The 13,822-nt window shown below is 37.8% G+C and overlaps 1 protein-coding gene across 3 annotated transcripts in view; it reads left to right on the forward strand.

Annotated features, from left to right (window-relative positions):
* Positions 1-13,822, forward strand: part of MYPN (myopalladin) — a 79,833-nt gene that overhangs the window by 12,386 nt on the left and 53,625 nt on the right. The window contains exons 1-2 of one of the 3 annotated variants that reach the window (XM_009290528.2): positions 1,143-1,438; positions 12,264-13,202. In XM_009290528.2, the coding sequence (XP_009288803.1) occupies positions 12,265-13,202 (938 nt within the window). In that variant the 5' untranslated portion in view covers positions 1,143-1,438; position 12,264. Of the gene's footprint in view, positions 1-1,142; positions 1,439-2,167; positions 2,404-12,263; positions 13,203-13,822 lie in introns of those variants that run through there. The other 2 variants (XM_009290529.2, XM_009290530.2) reach the window with 2 other exon arrangements.

The raw sequence follows: 13,822 nt of genomic DNA on the forward strand, positions 1-13,822 counted from the left end.
AGACCCTTTCAGATGATAGATGCTTATCTGAAACATAGGACAGGCTGATTCACAAGCTTATTCTGACAATGATATTTTACAAAAAGAGAGAGAAACAAAAGAAAATTACCTCCAATGCATCAGGAAATTTTTCATAAAAGAATTGCCTTTACCTCTGATTTTTCATACTGTTATGCCTCACAAAACATCTGTCTGAAGAACTACATCCCACAGTACAACCTCTTTTCTAGCAAAGGCGCTCACTTAATAACATTTTGAGAGAACTGGGAGAAGGTCAAAAGGCCAGCTAATTACATCATTATCTGTAGAAAGGGCTATATATCAATTCCTTGTAATAAATGCGTAACATTTTAATAATCTTTTAAAAATGGAATTGTGATAAGCATTTTTAATAAAATATCAATAATCAAGCAGCATTTTTGGTAAGCTGAACTGTTTAGAATTACAGATTTTTTTCTGTTGCTGGTGTCTAGTATGAGTAGAAAAGAAAATCTAGTCTCTGCATTTTCCAAGTGATGTGGTAGGTTTTAGTCACTCAAGGTTTTAACCAGTAGCTCAGTTTTATAAAATGAAATTCTACATAGTAACAGCGTTTCTCTGTGTACTGCTTAAAATATTTTGAAATTATTCCACCTATGTTTATATCTCAGTTTTATTTACAGCTAAGTTTCACTTGCCTCTTTTAATTACTTTTCCCCCAACAGTTTATTTCTGTGCATTCAATAACATGTTTAGAAGTTCTAGCTTTTTGAGGATTTGTAGTTACAGGCCATCCTTAAGGATTTCTGCATTGTTGCACTGTGTTTATTAAATCAAACACTTCAAAGAAGTCAGGAATATTTTACTATTAAATCACACGCGTTTGCCGAGTTTGCCTTTGGAGTTGCAAAACTTTTACATTGTTACCGGCTGATGGGTTTCCCAGTGACTGTAATCATCGAGTTCTGATCAAAACATAAAGACGAGCAATAACTAGCAATTTTAAAAGGCTGAAGTCTAAACCGTCTGACAAGAGTAATACAATCCCACTACAGTGCCTCTTGGATGAATCAGCAAAACCCGCATAAGCATCTATAGGGGACATTTCATGAGTGAGGAGAAGGCACTCGGTGCCCATAGGTGCTGTCAGAGCAGTGGATTCCCTGTCCAATGAGGTGGAATGCTCCGCGGGCACATGGTTTACGCTGCTCAAAATAACTTGGGACCTGCAAACTGACAAATGCTATTGCTCCGGTGGTGACAGGTTGTCCAGCTTCTTACAGCCATCCTCATAATAACGAAGGTTAACTTCCTTCACTGTGTGGACTCCTAGCTGTTGCTGTTCCTGAGGACTCGAAGAATTCCCTCGCTTCCTTAACTTTAATCTCACACTTCTGGATAATTGTCATCGCTACTAACTGCCAGGGTTGGGCAGCAACATCTGGAGGAATTTAAAAAGGTAATCCCTCAACTTTAGATCAGTCTACATTTTGATTTTGCAGCATAGGTGCAGAAGGGTTTGATGAGCATGTGTATTTGAATGCTAATTATTCCTGGTAAGACATATACAGGGAACAAATAATTTTTAAACTGACTCACTTAAATTATGCTGAGGCATGTGTATTGCAGTGAAAGAGAAACAATGTTCTGCAGCATTATAAAGGGCTTGAATAGCATTGGTGGGCTTCTCAAAATCCCTCGGAGCCAGTCTGACTCCTCCAAAGAGTCAACAGAAGATTGTAATGACCTGAAAAGTTCCTTGCTGGGACTGTACTCTTCTTCCCGCTTATTTTCCCTCCATGTTCTGAAATATACATTCTGGTATTCGCCCTTAAACCAAGATGCCATAATTTGGATTTCCTTCTTAAGCAAAATCAAACCTAATTTAACGTGATCCCATAGTTAAATACTTTCTATTTATTTATTTATTTATTTAGTCATGTAAAATGACCCCACTGGCTATATTTAGTGCTGGGAGATCTGCTCTCTGGATTAATGTACACAACAGCTGCAGAAACAGTCCTGCTAGAAGGGCATAGCTCTCCCCCTTGAGCTCTCAGTATCTCCCTTGCTCTCTTTCTCTCTCTCAGAAAAGTATTTGACTGTCAGTAGCAAATGTTTGGCCCAATATATTGCAACATTAAGCAGTAATCAGAAGCCCGTCTTAAGTTTTACAAAATAATATGTCAACAATTGACAAGAGAACAGAGTAGCTCTTGAGTTTACGTCAATAGAACATTATACTAATCATGCTAAAGACACAGATTGCTTTATCAGTAGTTTTGTTTTGGTCATGAGGTTTACATTTGTGAAGATGCTCTAGAGTTTAAGAGTGGAAACAAAATCAGCAAATGTTAATGGAACAATTTCATAAACTTCAACACTGCTCTTCTCTCTCTCCTACACCTCCTGAAGGTTCCTAAGGTCAGGATATCTCTTTCTGTCTGTCTGTCTGTCTGTCTTTTTTTTTCAGAAAGGGCTAACAAAACTAAACAACAATAGGAAGCGTGTTAGTTCCTGTAGCTGAGCAGAATATTTACATATCAGAAATCATTTATAGTCCATTCAGGAGTGAGCTAGGTTTTGTATGTGATAGACTATCAAAGACAAAGGAGAACTGTGTGCTCTGTGCTGGTTTGCTATTCCTGTGCATTCTTTAGAGATTTTACAGCAGGTCTTGCTGTGGTACTGAAGGAATGTTTCTTAACAACAGCTGCTAAGAATTAGCAGTCTAGGTATATTTGCACATAAACACAACATTAAGACGGTTTGTTAAAAATTTCCACAATACCATAACAGCAATTGGACAATGCAATCTAAATGGTAATCTAAATCACTGGCAAAAAAATAAAACAACATTTACTTTTCTGTATAAAACTTAACTGGTTTAGTACTTGTTTTCATAAACAGTAATAGTCTACAGGGACAGGCAAATTAATTCCACCTAATATAAATCTCATTTAAACATCATAGTTTGAAAATGTGATTCAAATGTGAAGGTTTTTATGTTACAATGTTCTTAGGGAAGACTGATGAAAAAGCATAAAAAAGAACACCAGACAAAAATAAACAAATACAGTGAGAGTGTGAAAAAAGAACGGCACAATTGGAAAAACCTTGGGGGAAAAAATGCAAGCCAGATTTCTTTTGTGTCTAATTTAGGGCTTGAGTTTCCTTTTTCTCTAGGAACCAGTATTTGTATGAAAACTGAATTGCATTTTACAAACAAAACAGCCCATAGATTTGAAATTACCAGGCAAAAAGATGTGCAAATGCCATCTAGTTTGCATACCCCTGCTTTGCAGGGCTTTTCTTTGTCCAGTTTGTGCTTGTTCAGTCTGGCTACACAAGCAGTCGGTTGTCCGGTCTTCAGATACACGTGCACAATTCCCTTGACATCAGTGCCACTTACATACACGGGTAGAATAGAGACATTTGCTCAGCATTTTAAGTTGTGCAAATTCTCATTACAGTACCTTATACAGTGCTGTAATTTGTCAGTCTAGACTGAGCCCATGCAATACATAAATCACTTTTTAACACTGAGAGCTAAGCTGTAGCTTCAGTCCCGAACTAAAACTTTACAGTAGTCCTCAACCGTATGCATTTGTGGATTTCTACACTGCTCACGCATACTGTTAGCAGCAATAATAGAAATTACTTAGTTTAAATCATTTGGGTCACAGTCCATGAAAGTGGATTTGCAGTTTTAGCCATGAAAGGCTTGCAGAGTGGTGTGCCTGTGTTTGGACCAGGATAAATGAATATTGTTGCCTGTTAGTTATTTTTTCCACTGAGGACTTTTGTATGTACATTCAGTACCAAATTGTGGATCTCTGCTGTATCTTTTTGGACCTCTCCTATAAACTCTTTCTCATGTGGGCAATCCTTGAAGGAAACTGGACTGCATACATTACTTGAGTCAATAAAAACTTGTCCTATGTAGATTACGAGCACATGAAGTACTACACTCAGAACTTGCCCTGACATCTGAGGCCCAGCCTTCACAGGTCAATGGGAGAGGAGGATGGAGAAGCATCCCAGGCAGGCCTCAAAGACAGCCGTCACCTGTTTTCCTTTTTGACCTTCTAATTTAAACATCAGATTAAATTTATTTCAGTTTCAATTTGACTTAATATGGAGTTTCTTCAAGATATTGTTTACCTTGCAGTTCAAGGAGATTCACGGAGGAGGCAAAGAGAACTTGAGACACGGATAAGAAAGAGTCTCAGTTCTCATTTTAAGAACTACTAAGGGACAATATTAATTATGAAAAAATGAAGACTTTTTGTGATCAGAGTAAAAAAAAGATCTTTTTATTATATGATAGTATGAAGGAAATGTTGACAAAGTTAAAGAGCTCTGAATGTGCTTTTTCCTTGTAACACTGAGGTCACAGGCCAGGGCATGACTCCAAGTGCACATAGGCCTCTTGAGTGTCTTCTGCAGAATGACTTGGAGAGAGGATTTACCCCATCCCATTCCTGAGATGATGAATTCCAACTTCTTTTTTTCTTTTGTGGGCTGTGTGAGTGTGATTATGCTGTCAGCAGGAAAGGGAAGAGGCATTAGGGACAAAATACAGTGGTAATGAAGAACACATTTCACCTCTCACATTTCTAGCACCAGAAGGACAAATACCATTATTTGCTTGCAAAATAGGTGCTCTTAAGGCTCGTTAAAAGTTTCTTAAAGCAAATAGGTGCTTTTAAAGCTTTAACATTTGTACAGTTTGAGTTGCATTCAAATGCCTGTGGGTGAAATGGTGAACACCTCCAGACAAGAGGAAAAGAGCTGTGTTAGAGGAGAACAATGTCACTACGAAAAGCAGTCTAAGCAGATCCTCTGCTACAGAAATCTATACTCTTAAATATTCCAAGCTTCAAATCACTTGCTTGTGGTTTGATATTATTTACCTAAGGTTCATAAAATATTCACATGTTAAATTATATCTCTGTAAATTCAAATTATTTATTACTGCAGCATAATATTTTTAACTAAATATAGATTATATATAACTGTATATAGATAATTCAATTCTATATTCCCTTTCTAATGAAAATCCAGATAGCAATTTCAGTTTAAAAGGAGTTAAGAATTAGTTTTACCAGTTAAGGCCCCAATCCACTATCACAAGTATTCAAAAGATGAGGCTTTGTTCAACTCCCAAGCCATTAAAGATATATTAAAAATAATGAAATTTCCCCGAAATTCTAAATATTGGCTGGGGTTTTTTTTTCTTTTTTTTTTTTTTTCTTCCCTTTTCCTTCCCTTTCTTCTCTTCCTTTCTCTCTTTTCCCTTCCTTTTAGAAAATTGTACACAGGTAACACTTTTCAAGGTTTAAGATTCAAGTTTGTAGAGAAAAACTTTGCATTTTACCTGAAAACTACTTAAAAAATGTAACTGGGTGGCACTTACAAATAGATGGGCTGTGAGGTGGGAGTTAGTAATTCTGTTCACAGCTACTTCAAGTAAATTCTGGGCAGTTTAAGTGAAGTTGCTCCAGATCGATACTGCAATGTACCTAAGGGCAGAAGCTGGACTATTAGAGGTTTTATTTACAGAAGAGGGCCTGATTCTACTTATTTTTCTGAACAGAAGCAGTAGTAGCCATACATCAGTTGTAGCAGCAATTAAAAAAATCCCTTGAACGGCAGACATTTACATTAAAGCAAAGAGCAGCAGTTATGTGAAGATACTTAAAACACCAACACCATCAGTCTTTTCACTATTTACAAAATTATGTAACAGCAAGTAAGAAACACCTACCAGCCTCTTTTAGACTTGCAATCAAATGAGAGTTTTAAGGTCTAGAATTTATAAAATGGATTAGAGACAGAAGAAAATGCAAAATATGCTTAGATTAAAAAGATTATATTGAAAAATATACATAAAGAAGTAGGATGTTTCCTAAACATGGACATAACCTTTAGCCTACTTGTTCTTAGAGGGATTTTGTTTCCATCAGAAGCTGTTATGCTCCTGGGCTTGGAGGCTCTCTCCTTATTTTCCATTATTTAATTACATTACTTGGAAATGGGACTTTAGTTATCTGAATTTCTTGATTCATTACAAGGAATAGAATTCAAAGCTACTAATGTGTCTAAAACGGAGAAGTAATCCACCTTCTTGTACATAGCTTTCTAAATACAATTATTAAAAATATCTTACATTCACACCCCCAAACACACACAAGACCGCTAGCCTTGGTCCTCTGCTCCAGCCCAACCTTTCCTATGCCTGGAGTCTCAAAGTCTGTCTTGCAGCAGCTACAGCTTCTCAACAGGCAGCAACGGAAACGGTGACAATGGCAACTGCTAAGTGAGAATTCCTGCAAGGACATAAGAATGTGATTGTGATCGTTAAATATCTGCAAGACAGATCACTTGTGTCATCTCTCTTAGCTTGTTTTTCATAGCTGTAATCATACACTTGAAACACCCATATAACTGTTAGTGTTCAACAGTGTACGGGTAAATGCAATTTATGTGCAATTAAATTAAATGGAAAAGGATATAGCCTCTAATATCTGCTAAACTTTCCAGTTTCCAAACAGAGGTGCTGGGCATACAGGTCCAAAGCCTTGCTGTGTAAAGGCCACAAAGGTGCCACCATGCAGAGAAAGAAGCAGCAGTTTGCTAGCTGTCCTGATACTGAGGTTTCATACAACAGCAGTCTCAATCAAAGTAATAGTAGCTTGAAAAGCCAGCCAGGAACAACACGTACTGACTAAAATTACTCATTTTTAACTATAACTGAAGGCCAAAGATGTTCAAATGCTTTTTGCATTAAATCTGCTATTTGCAGATAACCTCTTTATTATGATAAAGAGAAGGAGTATTTGAAAAAAAACTTCTTTAGGGCATCAAGCATTCAAAGCTGTCTCTCACCAAATAAAACAGAGGATCTGCGCTCAGATATATCTGGGGTTCCCTTCAGTTTCGCTGAGATTTCACTACTGTTTTCTTAGGAAGAGCTCGGATTCTTTCAGTGATGACTCAGCAATGAGTCTAACAAGCCTCAAACAAGAGGAAATGAAAGGGTTTGGTGTCACACTGCGCAAGCTTCCTGTGGTGCAATTTTCCTGCCTTCCATGTAAGGATTTTCAGGTCAAGTCACTGCCAAAACAAACTATGGAAACTAATTCTAGCTTTGTGAATATTTTATCCTACAGATTACTTGGTTAATAAGAGAATATTGCCATAAATATGGCATGTTCTTGGAAACTCAGAAAGCTTGTGCAATTAGTTGGCTAGTGGAAACTGAATTAGTAGACTGAAGAAGTTAATGCAGTCGGTTTTGTTCATGACATCCTCTGATGCCTCTCAAGATAATAGGTGCCCAAGGTCACTGCTGTTAGTGTCCCAGGAAAGCAAAAAATGTTGCCCTCAATGCACTTGTTTGGTAATGAATCAGTCAAGAGTAGAGAACTGCTGACTGCTAGAGTCAGGCATCCCATTTTCAATCCTAAATAACACCAGTTTAGAGCTATTATTTGTAACTAGCATTGCAATTCCTCCACTTGGTACTGGTTCATTGTAAGACAGATTTTTAGAGTCTGCAAAATTATTGATGCTTTCATTGACACCACAGATTGCTGTCTACTGTGTTTTTACTAGAGTTTGTCCTTCTTACTGCTTACTTAACAGAGTTATCTGCAAAGCTATCTGCAGTTATCTGTTCAACAGAGATATCTGCAATTACTGTATACATTTTGCTAGCCCCATGATATGGCAGCAGTGTGCCATGCACTGTCACTCAGTGCCAGCGTTCTGTGCCGCTGCACACTGGGGGACTGTGGGATGGTTTCTGTGCAGCCACAAAGACACTTTTGTTCCAAAGTCCCAATCAAGAAAAATTAAAGGGAAGGCTCAAGGCATATCAAGGCCAATTCCACATCTCAGTCTAAACAATCCAGAAAGTCAGACAAAGAGAAAGACTGAATTCAAGACCAGATCTTAATTTTGGAGCTTAGATTCCAATTTTGGCTATAGAAAGGCTAAACTATTAATTATCATTAATCAAACCTATAATAGCACAGTTGTTCCTCTGGTGTTATCTTTTTGCTCACTAGAAAGATGGTTTAATAGATATTTTAGAAAATATATTGAATTCAGCCTTATTGCTGTCTAGCCCAGAGACCTTGTCAGGCTGTATGCTTGGTCTCATTTGAACCAAAGCTGTTCTCCCCTGTCTGTGAAATCTGAATGGCTCAGCCTACTACCCAGTGCTTCCCTCAATCATCAGCCCTCTGTAGTCCTTGGAGAGTATAACTCCTTGTAGGGAAAAAAAAAAAAGAAACTGGACAACTCTCAAGGCATAAGCAAGGCATAATTAATAATTGTAACTGGATTGTCTGGTAGCCTCCCAGCAACATTTGCTGAAGCTCAGCATTTTCCATTTAATTAGAAATATCACATAATTCAAAATATCTTAAAACTTCAGTAGCCAAGCACTGCCTCAAAGTGCTACATTTGACTAGTACCCAACTTCTTCCTTACTAAAAATAGAATAAAAAGTTATCTATCTTCTGCACAAGCTGAAAATAGAGAAGAGTTAGATATAATATTCTGACCCTGGGTAAGCTCTAAAAAAAAGTGACGGCTCTCTAAGGATTAAGAATTTGGCATCAGATTCTTTCTCATCAATATCTTGCTTTCCAACACCAGAAGAAGTACTCTGCTCCCTTCTACCCCTTCTGCTCCAAATGGGCAGAAGGAAGGAAGGAAGTTGTTCCAGCTCCTTTGCTGGGGAACTGTTTGTTTTCTCCCATTCACACCTGCTCAACTGCCCTCAGAGGGGCAGAGACAGGGGTGAACCAGTGATTTGTCCATTTGCTTCCTACATGTTCACTCAGGACTGTGACAGACAAGTGGGATTTGCTCTTCCATGTATGGCTGTGCTGTCTAGCCTGGTCATCCAAATGGAAGATGCTTTCTACAACTGCAATACAGCTAGCCAAAATGAACCATCAGTACAAGGAAGTTTTGATTTGACTACTTTAATTTCCTCTATCATTTTACATTTTCACCAGGTATAGGAACCCCTGGTTTTGTTATTTTGCAGTAATTTGCATGTAATTTTCCTCCTCTTGCTATCAGACAGTGGCTTCTTCATTATACTTTTTTGCAAACTGAATTATAAAACTGTTTTGCCAATCTAAACACATCTTCTTTGAGAGCATCTCCTCATATTGCAGTAACACTCCTTACGGAAATTAGCAGAACTTATTTCTCACATTAGCAGAAATTATTTCTTTCATGTTTCAATGCATTTTTCAAAAGATGAACAGAAGATATGCAAGACCCAGAACAAAGTCTCAAATAACCATACTGAACAAACAGTTGCTTTACTATGGTTATCTGCAGGAAAGCTGCACCGTGATTAACAACCTCTGTTGAAATAGGCATAGCACTTAAATGAGAAAATCAAGCAATAGGTATACAACAGAGGAAAATGAAACCCTGAATAGTCACAGGCAGATGATTTTCATATACCCTCTCAACAAAATTATTGCAGGAGTTCTTTAACATCGTTTGACTTCGGCAGGTTTTGATCACACAGTATTATTTCCCTACTTGCATTTCCTCCTTAGAGTCTCCAGTGTTCTCTAAAGAACTGCATCGTCTTTTTTAAGCTCTGATGACATTTACAGACATTGAGATGAAATGAAGATGCACCATTCTGAAATGTTTCAGAAAGAGTGGCCAAGAAAAGTAGCAAGCTAAATTTTGCAACCATGTAAAATACGTATCTCTCCAACCATGTAAAATACAGCCTTCTGCTGTAGCATCTAAAGCTACACAAAGATACATACAGCTGGATGTTATAATTTAGCCATAGCCACATGCAGAGAGGTTAGCGTGGAGCTGCATCCCTCCAGAGATATTCTGAGAGACTGTACCTTCTATGACATCCCACTAAAAGCACACACTGCTCGCTTTTTGCAGGCTAAGCCAGCTGCACGGTGCAGAAAAAAGAGCTGGCTATGGCTCTGCTTCTTCCCTTCTGTTATTAAGTAGATACAAGGTGGCACATGGGGAGGAGGTCTAAAGCAAACTTGCCCTTATGTTACAGCTATATTCTAGGTCTGCAGTTCATTCACGTGCGAGGTTTCTCTTCCAGGCTGTAAACTCCTTATGTTAGAATGTACTTAAACTCTGCAGAGTTGAAACTGTAGCTTTAGCTGTGACCTTTACAGCCCATAGTATGCTATCAGCACATAAACAAGATAATATAACCCCTTAAACACGTTCAGCTTCAGTAAGGTTGCACAGCTGTTTAAGAAGTAAAAGCTGAGCAAGCAAAAGTAGTACCCATAGAGCGGGAACTTTAAGTCTCACGGAGACCTCTTTGTTCTCTTAAGAGGTTAAATTACATACTCTGTCCAGTCATGAAACAGCTTACAACATTATCTCGTGGGCTTCCCAAATCAATGTTCTCTTATGTGCTACAGCTTCACTGAAACACTGTGCCAGATAATTTAATGCCAAGTGTACAATTAGTATTGCAGACCCTGGCTCAGTTGCAGGGACTAGATTGGGTGCTTAGAAGCATATAACTTATATGGTATTTTATTTGTTATTTTTCGTACAGGCATAAACTTACCAATATTTTGGTTGGGTGCCTTTGTTGTCTTACTGATTTTGCTTGTTTCATATTACCAAAATAAAACAACAAAAGCAACAAATCTACAATGCCAAATATTTACGTGAGAAAAAGAACGTCAATGTAACAAATTGTGCCTCAGGCAGAGGGATTAAGGTCTCAAAATGCACATCAGAATATGATAGCTTTATGTTCATTCATTGAAGAAGAATATAAACAGTTTGAAGCTTTCCTTTTTGTAAGTAAGAAAGAAGGGCTGTCACTCACATTCCAGGAAGAAATACTGCAGCAGTACAAGATATTACCACCTCATTTGCTTTTTACCAGCCCTTTTCGAGGGACAACTGTCCCACTAGCAGAGCAGAAAGCCTTTCACAGCAGAGATACCTTTTTTACTTCTCTTTCTCTGGCAACTTAAGGTGTTACATAAGGCTATGAATGGAAAAGACTGAGGCAAGGGCATGCATGTTCCCTTCTCTTGATGCCACGACAGGAACAGAACCTTCTGCAGTGCGACAAATCAGACACCTTGGGATAGGAATATTTGCAACCAACACAGCAAGACTTGCCAGGCCATAAACGAAGTAGGAGGGAGGTACTGTGCACTGCATATTCTGAGAGACAGATCCAGTAAATAGGCATGCACCTGTTTCAGTATCTGTGAGGTACCAGCTCTCTGAAAGGTTGTGAAGAGTATTTGTCTTATTTGTCTTCATATTTAAGCCACCTTAAGATGAGTGTGTTAATAGGATGTCTGAATCCCTCTACATTCATAATGGCTCTTGTGTAAAGAAAACTGAGAATATTATGCAGAAGTACTTACTTAAGCATCAAAAAGGATACTTTAGCTTTGCTTATCAGGCATGCAGGTTAAATATGGGCTTTCTGATACTGTCTCCTAATCTGTGGTACATTTTTTCAGAATCAGGATGACCTAAGATAATGATTTTGAAAGGCCTGTAGTACAAATGATGTTCGTATCAAATAATGACATAATTCTCTACTTACTTTAAATAGTTTATTAGAAATAATGCTTAATTTAAGAAGGTATAGTACATTTAGCACCATTATTGTTTCCTATAATGAAGTATCTTTAAGAATTTTAAATGAAAAATTGTCATTATAGAATATTTTTGTTCTTCTCTCCCCTTCTCCTTCCTCCTCTCATCCCTCAAATGCTTTTTGAGGGTTCATCTACTTACTACTTCAGTGTCTTTCAAGCTAAATTTACTTCATTTAAAAGTACTGTTATTCTCTCACAACTTTCAGTCCTTGAAATATCCAGCATTTAATCTATCTGATGAGGTTGTTTCTTAGCTAAAAAACACACATCAGCAATGATAAAAATTTGACATTGAAACTCAGTTAATAGCTCTGTAGTTGAAGTTTTGCCTGGAACAAAGTATAAATTACCACACTTGCAGTTGCTTTAGCTATGTAAGGCTACCAACGGTAGAAAGTGATAGAAGTTGGATTTTACTGGGTAAAGGCAATAGTATTTGGCAGTATGTACAGAAGCAGGCCTTTAAAACAAGGCTATACTTAAAAGTTAATATTCAGCACACAGATGTACTTTGAAAATGTTGTGTTCTGCTTTTCAGAAGCCTGTAATTGTGTGCCATCAAAAAATTTGCTATTGATAAGGTGTGGTCCTATTTGTCCTTTTTGTTGGCAGCATGCAAGACGACAGTTTAGAATCCTCAACTTCAATATCTCAACTTCTGAGAGAAAGTTATTTAGCTGAAACTAAACATCAAGGGAAGAGTGAAAGAAGCAGATCAGAACCAGCTTCTCATAATTTCCATTATGGCAACGCTTCTGGTGATTCAGATGAGGTAGCTGCCCAAGATGACCTTCCAGATCTCTCTGCCTTTTTGAGCCAAGAAGAGTTAGATGAAAGTGTAAACCTGGCAAGACAAGCTATTGATCAGAATCCACTGGAAATTAAAGAGGATGAGCTTCAGGCACATTCACAGCATCCCCCAGACCAGCTGAAAAACACAGAAAAACACAAACAAATGGCCCAGTCTACAGCTTTGAAAACATCAGACAATGACCTGCACTCAAACTTTTGTCAGGACCATGTCAGAAATACAAAGGGCTCCAAAGGGAGCTCTCAAGACCTAAAAAAACAACACCTTCCTTCTGAATCAGAATCAAAAAAGGAGTTCCTAAACAAGGCAGCAGATTTTATTGAGGAGCTCTCATCACTTTTCAAAGCTCACAATTCTGAAAGAATAAGACCCCGAACATGCAAAAACTACAGGAGCAAAATGGATTCTAAGAGTAAGTCTGCTCAAAAAGGTAGCTCTAGCCTATCTAGCACGTCGGAAAGCAGAGAAAGGCTTTCCATTCCAGTACCTCAAGACTTGGAAAACAAAGCAGAGAAAACATTTGAACAAACAGATGATCAACAGGCGGCAAACTTGGAATCTATCAATCAATTAACAAGTGCAGAGCTAAAAACAGAGTCAGAATCTGCATCTGTATATTCTGATGAGCCTATTGGACAACCACCACGCTTTACTCAAAAACTGAAGAGCAGGGAAGTTCCTGAAGGAACCAAAGTGCAATTGGACTGCATTGTGGTAGGAATCCCAGCACCTGAAGTCAGGTAAACATATTCTGCACTTGCCATTTTGTATTTCTGTAACAGTAGGTGTATGCCTTACTCTTTCCAGATACTTTGATGCGTATGTTTCAGTAATCTGTAGCAGAAGTCCCTTAATCTTGGTTATTAAAACTTATTAAGAAAAAAAATTGCTTTCTTTAAGTCATACAAAAGGTTGCTTATATTTTAAGACAACGTATTTTGGAACACATTATTTTCTTTGAATTTTAGAGAACTGTTTTTAAATACTGAAATTACATAATTAAAAGAAAGTGCTAATTCCTTAGCGAGAAATGTTAGTTATCTTTATGGAAATCAAGACTGATTGTGTAAACTGGCTAAAAACACCAATGGCTGTGAGATCTCAGGCTGATGTCTGAAGGTATTTGAGATGAGTGAACATATAGGTTTCTATAAACCAAAACCATCTATACATGAACACCAATAGCCGTGAGACCTCAGGTTGATGTCTGAAGGTATTTGAGATGAGTAAACATAGGTTCCTATAAAATAAAAACATCCATACACGAACAGAGAGGAAAGGAGTGCATTTAAGTTATTATACAAATAACCAGGAGCAGCTCAGTTCTAATTCAGATTCTGACAACAATTCTGCTGTGACC

The sequence above is a fragment of the Aptenodytes forsteri genome, unplaced genomic scaffold (assembly GCF_000699145.1).
Source record: "Aptenodytes forsteri isolate BGI_AS27 unplaced genomic scaffold, ASM69914v1 Scaffold349, whole genome shotgun sequence".
NCBI classification, from domain to species: Eukaryota; Metazoa; Chordata; class Aves; order Sphenisciformes; family Spheniscidae; genus Aptenodytes; species Aptenodytes forsteri.